The 7644-nt window shown below is 36.8% G+C and overlaps 1 protein-coding gene across 1 annotated transcript in view; it reads right to left on the bottom strand.

The window, feature by feature from the left end:
- Positions 1–5101: 5101 nt before the first annotated feature.
- LOC102014763 (solute carrier organic anion transporter family member 1B1) overlaps positions 5102–7644 on the bottom strand; it is a 61540-nt gene continuing 58997 nt past the window's right edge. The window contains exon 15 of the mRNA XM_005379050.2: positions 5102–6164. Within this exon, the coding sequence (XP_005379107.1) occupies positions 5951–6164 (214 nt within the window). The 3' untranslated portion in view covers positions 5102–5950. The remainder of the gene's footprint in view (positions 6165–7644) is intronic.

Raw genomic sequence — 7644 nt, 5'->3', positions numbered from 1 at the left:
GGGTTATTAGTAAAACAGCTAACTAGAAATCTGCAGAGACCTTGGACAGAAACAGGGTTTCAACATTCACTTACTTGAGACTTTCCATGGTTTGGATGTGGCTTGTCCCCAGAAGGTTTGGGTGCTGAGATCTTGGTTTTCAGTGTGGTGCTGTTCACAGGTGGTGGGATCTTTAAGAGGTTGGGATTGGTGCAGGACAAATAGGTCATTGAGGATGATGCTCTCAGAAAGGATTAATGTGGTACTTGTGAAGCCTTGGTTAATTCATGGAAGAATGGGTTTCTACAGAAAGGGCAAGACTGACCCCTGGCTGTCTCTGGCTTCCTGTCTTACCCTGCATTGCTACAATTATAATGTCATCTGCCATGAGAGCCTCACAATAACCCAGGTAAGTGGGTCATCCAAACTTTTTCACCCTTAAAACTGGAAGTCAAATAAACCTCTTTTCTTTATAATATACCTGGCCCCAGGTATTTTTCTATAGCAATAGAAAACAAATTAGTACAGAGCAGAAGATAGCCAATGCCACAGAAGTCATAAAATAACTGACAGAAATTTTTAATAAGCTTCTAAAGGCTATGCACTAGGTGTCATGAGAAGTTAAGACCCCTATACTGCAGACATTAGCACTGAAAATGCTTGAATCTGATCCTTCCCAAACCCCTAGTAGGAATTCTCCAAGTGGATTAGAATCTTGAGAGCTCTATTGCTGATGGAAAGGTAGGAACAAAGGAAGAACTTCTCGAGATTTGCTCAAGACCAATCCCTCCTTTCTTCTCTAAAGAGCAGAGTCTTTATTTCCAAGGGCAAAGGGCAGTAAAAATTATAGCTTGAAGGTACTGGTGGAAACCTCTGGCACCCAGAAAACAAACAAGAAAGAAAAGCTCCATCCTTGAGGTAGGTCAGGTCATCCCCAAGGCCAGTTTCACAGAGCTTGCCTAAGAATGACCTTAATCAGAACAGAGAAACCACCCTTTCCCCAACGTCCTCCCTCCCCTATTTAGTGAGAGTGCAATGAAGCTGGGAAGGTGAAAAGGGACAGGTTGTTCCTGGGTGACAGAGCCAAAATGGAGAACTAAAGTCACATGGGAACAGAGGATCTGAAGCCCTTGATGGAACTAGGGTAATTGTAACACAAACTTCAACCTCAGCCCTGCACCTGACACATACCCACACGCTGTGCACCTAGCTGGAAGACAGAAGTGCACAACGCCCTTCTAAAATCAAATTACTGTGGTATCAACTATCCTGCATCATGCTTGTAGATTTCAATAAAATTTCTAAGATATAAAAAGGCAACAAAAGCAATCTGAATAGAAAAACAATCATCAGAACAAAACCTCAGGTACACAGCAGATGTTAGAATTATCAGACAAATGAAAACTTTGCCTTTAATGCATGTGACAAATAACATTGTTGTAGAGAGTTTAAACACACATGACCTTGATTGGTAAAATAAGCCCTAAACAAAATGCAACAGAATTATATCTTGGTTAATCTCATATATCTGGGAACTTTTCTCTTATTCTATGAGTATCCTCACATTCTTTGGTTCTACAGTATCAATATCTTCTTTTTAAAAATGATTGGGGCTGGAGCAGTAGTGATTAGGTAGGTGTTAGAGACCATCCTTAATATGTCCAAGGTTGTGGGTTTCATTCTCAGCCCCAAGAAGAAAGAAAATGAAGAATGCGGGGTTATAAGAGGAAAAGGAGGAAAGAAAGAAAAGGAGAGAGAGAGCGAGAGAGAGAGAGGGAAAAAGGGAGGGAGGACCATCAGCAACAAAATGATTGAAATTTTAATCCCGTGAGTAAAGTGATGATTGATAAAATTATCTTTTCCAGTTTTGATGAAATCCCAATCTGGAGGTGTGATGATATGGTAGAAATGAAGAGACCATGGCCCATATGTTCATCTTTCTTCATATCAGAAAGCTATTCTTCCATAATGTACTTGACTAGTACTTCTATTCCACTTTTGATTTCTGTCTCAGAAATATCAGAATTTTTAGTGTCCTCTCTGAATCCTTCTTTCCCAATTTACCTCCTTGTCCTTTTCTTCCACATGTTCAGATATTTTTTTTTGGTACTTAATATATTTTAATTTGTATTTTTTGAGAACATATTTTCTGAAAGTATATAATATTTACCATCAAAATTACTCATTAAATTCATTAGTAGTGATATGTTAAGTTCTGAAAATTTCATGGAAATTGTAGTGGATTGATAACTGGTGGTCAACTTATAACCCCAGTTGAACTGAGTAACTGTGGTGCTGGGTGTGGGAGGCCCACCTGAGGACTGTTGCCAGCAGCATAAGAGGCAGACCTGGAGAAGAAGAGGCAGGCTGTTGGGGGCTGAGAGAGCCTGTGGGGAGCTGGCTTTCCTGATGAACTTGGCTGTTTTCATACTCCGAGGAGCTCGGGACCTCGCTGGCACTGAGAATGGCTTCAGTTCACTTTGGAGAGCCCTGGTCCTCACTTTGAGCATAGCTTCCTGGTTCCAGAAGGGAAAATGGTGCACTGCCAGCCTCCTGGAAAAGCTTGCTGCATTGCTTTCCCTGATGGGAACTCGGCCATCCTGATCATCGGAGGAGCTCGGGACCTCACAGTTGCCAAGGATGGCCATGGTAACTTTTGGGGGAGTTGTGGTTCTTCTGAGCATCACTTCCTGGCTCCAGTGCAGATCCCTCAGCCTGCTAGCACAGGTCCTTCTTCCTGCTGGCACAGACTTTGTAGATTCCACCACTGAACTTTGGGCCTTCCCAGGAGATCCATGAAACAGGCCTGCATGAGACGTTGTCACAGGCTCTGGGCCTCCAGTTGGATTCATGGGAGGCATTGTTATGAGCTCTGGGTATTCAGCTCAACTCATGTAGGACATTGTTGTGGGATCCAGGCCCTCAGCTGGATTCCTTGGTCTTAGTGTGTGGACAGATTCCCTGCACTCTTTTGTATACTGTTCTTTGGGTGACTTATAAATAATCATATAAAGTATGTGTCCTGTATTATGTTGTTCCCCTTGCAAAATAAGCCCCAAACCGACACAGAAATTTAATATACACTATTGATCATCAAGAAGTTTATTCAGGGCTAGGAATATAGGTCAGCGGCACAAGCACCTGCTTGGCAAGTGCAAGATCCTGAGTTCGATTCTCGGTATCAAAAAAAAAAGAATTTATTCAGTAAAAAAACAAAACAAAAGGTAGCAGCAGTGACCAGAGGAAAAGCAGTATGGAGATTACCAAAATCACCCTGAGAGATAAAATCTGAGTACAGTAGTAAACTGGGTTCCTTCAGGACATACCATTTTAACTCGTGTGAAGAAACAAATCCATATTTTAGCATCAATCATTACATTTACTACACACATAGCCTAGTTATTAATTTAAAACTGCTGTTGAAAATCTGATGAAAGTAATGAATTTTTTCCCTAGAAAAACATACAAATGGCACTCCAGTTCATAAACTCTATTCTTTTCATGATTCTGGTTTTCAAAGCAAACTGGACAAGAACTGAATCAAATTTCCCCACGAGTTCAGCATTGACCCTAACCACTGAATTTGATCTGGTTCTTGTCCAATTCGGTTTGTGAACAAAACCATGACAAGAGTCAAGTTCGTGAACCAAAGCCACACTAAACAAGCATACATAGGCTTTCATCATATGAGGTATGATAAAATCAGGCAATGTTTAAATTAAAAATGCATTACAACATGAGATATATTGTATCAGGATCTTGGCCCAGCCCTAATCTCCTAAGTGAGTGAGGAGAGTAAGAGTGAGGACAGCAAAGGGTTTAAATAAAAGAGAAAAGTGATAAGATTTTTAGGGCTTCAGGAAGGTCAAAAACCCTCTAATGGAATTTGAGATTCCCTGCGGGCTGAGATAAAGAACTTCTCTCAGTAGCCTGTATTTATTTTGGTTTTCAGTCAAAGGAAGGGGATGCCAAGGCAAGCAAGAAAACTGAACAGGACCTTGGGAGTCAGTTCAAAGACTTCTCTAAGTAGTAAATTTTGTCAATTAAGAGAACTGTCTTATCTCTACGGCTGGCAGCTTTACGTAGCTTCCTCATAAATGATGTGATTTTTTTTTTTTTATTGGTCACTGTCTTCTTTTAACTCTATCCAATGGATAGTTTACTCTTATTTTAGTTTCTTGGAAACTTTTCCTACCTTATTTATTTCTCTATTGAATTAATGGCATTTTCCTGCTAGGGGTTATACTTCTATTTTCAAAAATAGCATTTGATTAAAGGTTATCATTTACTCTGTATTCTTGGATTCTGCAGTCGATCAAATAAAAGTGTATTTTTAATGTTTTTTCCTTTACTGTATATATCATATGTATAAATGTAAATGTATTCTCATAATTTATATAATTTTATAGTTTAATTTTAAAATATTTATCTCTCATTTTTAAGTGTATGCTAATGAGTGTAATTTTTAAGTTTTATTCCCTTATTCCATATTATTTTATAAATAGCGGACACTCAATAATTATTTCTTCTATTTACTTTTCAATGAGTCTTATAATATTGTACCCACCAACTTATCATAAAATTTGTTATTTCACACCCACTAATCTAGCATGTGGGTGGTTTCTTCCACCAAATTTCTGTTTGATTAATAAATCTTTTCCCGGATCTACAGCCTGGAAACAAGCTAATATATATAATTTCTAAGCCAATAACTAATTTCTAGAATGCATTTTTTACTTTTCTATACTCAAATTTAACTTCTCTTGACATGTATTTTGTCTCATAGCAAAGGCTCCTATCATGACATATAGAAAATCTAAAGATATTTCCAGACGGCATTGCCAATGTTTTGAATCAGTCTCTGGATCTATGATTATAACTCCTTTTCAATTTCACAAGTAACTCTAACACAAACAAACAAAAAAACCCTTGTACCAATGAAAATTCTAAGACTATAATTCTAACATTTTTATAATACAATCAAACGCAATAGAAAATACAATGTTCAAGTATTTGTTCTTATTCATTCTCCTTGTCCCAGTAGAGAAGATACCAGATAATAGAGGAAGACAACCTTTTGTGCACCAACACACATAAATGAACAGAAAAAACCACTCATGGAATGATGAGATCTGATATTTTATCTGACATAAACTTCACTTTCTCCAGAAAACAGATGGGTAAAATAAAACCGTATCTATTAAATGGTCTTTACTTTCTCAAGTCAAAGTCAGTTTGTTTCAACCTACTCCTGTGAGTCTGATAGAATCTTACCTTCTAAAACATTTTTCAGATAATCATAGCTTGCCAATATTTTAATATCTAAGTTTATTCAGCAGTGTTTTAGTGGGAGATGGAGAGAAGATGCATCGGAGTTGTTAGTCAAATACAATTTCAAATTTTAAATTAGTAAAGTCTGTGAAATATATGACAACGTAAATAATACATGTCAAGTTTCCATAAATCCCCCGTAAGGTGAGACATCAGGTTTGAATAACATCATTTATTCTTTTCTGTTTTCTCTCTTTTCTTATCTTATCTTTTCTTTTCTTTTTTCTTTCATTTCTCTTTTCTTTTTTTCTGTTTTCTTTTCTTCTTTTCTTTTTTTGAGACACAATTTTCTCGTTACTTAGGCTATTAATTTCTCACTTTTTTTCACTTCTGTGTAATATCTAGTTACAAGTTTCATTTAAATTTGCAATTACCCTAGCAAATACTTTTCTTCTACTATATCCTAACTCTAAATTTTTATGGATCATATTATCCAATATAACCACAAGTGCTTAGTTATACCCTAACAATTAGTACTCCATTCTTTATGTTTGTATTTGTTTAATTACATATTCATAGGCATATTCATCATTCCCTCATATGTAGAGTAGTAGAGTGTAGAAAGTCTTAGCGAATTGAGCAGAACTGAAAAATAATACCTCATTGCTTCAATAATCCATTGCTATATCTTTTCCTTGCCTTAAATATGTGTGTCATCAACTTCTGAAGAAGAAGGTACAAAATGTCCATTGCTATTTAAGGGTGCCAAGTTTGCCTCATCCATGACTTTCCCTCCATTTTCCAATGCTTTAGTATCTTTTCCTTCATATTTTTTCTTCATGGCACGAATTAATACAATATATAGAACAAGTGCTAGAAATCTCAAGGCAGCAGCCAAGCCCAAGTAGGCAGTTCTATGAAAAGAGAAAAAAAGAAACTGTCTTCTACATCGTGTATAATAACTTACAATATTTCTCCAAAGCATTCAGCTTTCAAAGAAAAAAATGAAATTATATATAAAAGCATAAAGGCAACAATTCTAGTTACACTTTTCACTTAGGCACAGGGAGTTTGGGGTTATATTTAAAGGTTTATGAAGACAGAGAAATCCAACTCCATTTTCCATAGCTTTCTTCTGGAAGAAAGGAAATACCCAAATCTTCCCACCTCATGAAAGAGGGGGAAGCAACTAAGAAGTATGCTTCAAGTTCACAGTCTATACATACAGGTCCACTAAAGGACTGAGGCTTACTCATGAGATGATAGAATACTGCCGCTCCTCCTACACATTATACCACATTCTGAAAGAATTACATACGGCAGCAACTTTGGGTTTACAGATCATCAAGTCTGCCTTAAAGAAAAAAACAGAAATAATGGGAAAAGAACAAAAAAATGATTTGAGGGAATTCCCTAAGATAAATGCTATCATTATGTGTATCTAAAATGTACTAAGATAAATAAAAATCCCAAAGTTTGAAGCGAATGAGGAAGCCTGAAAGTCAGACTGAGGTACGATGTTGGTATTATCAGAAGGGAAATTTGAAACAACCATAGTTAACATACTGAGAGATCTAATGCATAACATAAGCAACAAACAAGAACAGGTGGGTGGAGTCAGCAGGGTGATAGAAATCTCAGGATCCAAAGAGATAGGTTAGAGATCAGTAACTGAAAAACTGCAAGGTGAGTTTGAGAGACATGGGTTTAGAAGACAAGATACAGTCCAAGCAGGAAAGATCTGAGTTTCAAATATCTCCGTAAAATTTCAAAATTGAAAAGCAAGGAGAAAAAGATTGGAAAAAACCCAGAGTATTCAGGAACTTTAAATGAACTATAAACGTACGTGTGATCTGAACACAGGAAAGAAGAAAAAAGAGAAAGAAATGATAAGAATTTCAAAATAATACTGGTTAATAATTGTCCCCAAATTGGTGTCAGATACTAAATTCCCAATCTGCTACACTCGCTGAACACAAAGAAGAATAAATACCAGAAAAATATAGCTAGCTATATCATTTTCAATATACAGAAAATAAAGAATAAAGAAAAACATTCTGAACAAAATTGAGGGCAAGGCAAGTTACCTGTAGAGGAGCAAGAGATCACATTTATCTTCTTTCTCTTCAAAACCAGAGGAAGAAGACAGAGTGAAACATTTGCAGTGTTGAAAGAACAAAATAAATATCAAAAATTTTGTGTCCTAAGAAAGTATCATTCAAAGTGAAGCCAAAAGGCAGAGGGGACAGTGCACTCGTTACCACAGCTACTGTGGAGGCTGATGGAGAAAGATCACTTTAGCCCAAAAGTTTGGGTAATATAGTGAGAGCCTGAAGAAAGAAAGAAAGAAAGAAAGAAAGAAAGAAAGAAAGAAAGAAAGAAAGAAAGAAAGAA

Source organism: Chinchilla lanigera, unplaced genomic scaffold (assembly GCF_000276665.1).
Source record: "Chinchilla lanigera isolate Chin_1 unplaced genomic scaffold, ChiLan1.0 scaffold00012, whole genome shotgun sequence".
Lineage (NCBI taxonomy): Eukaryota > Metazoa > Chordata > Mammalia > Rodentia > Chinchillidae > Chinchilla > Chinchilla lanigera.
This window is presented reverse-complemented; position numbering and strand designations above follow the sequence as displayed.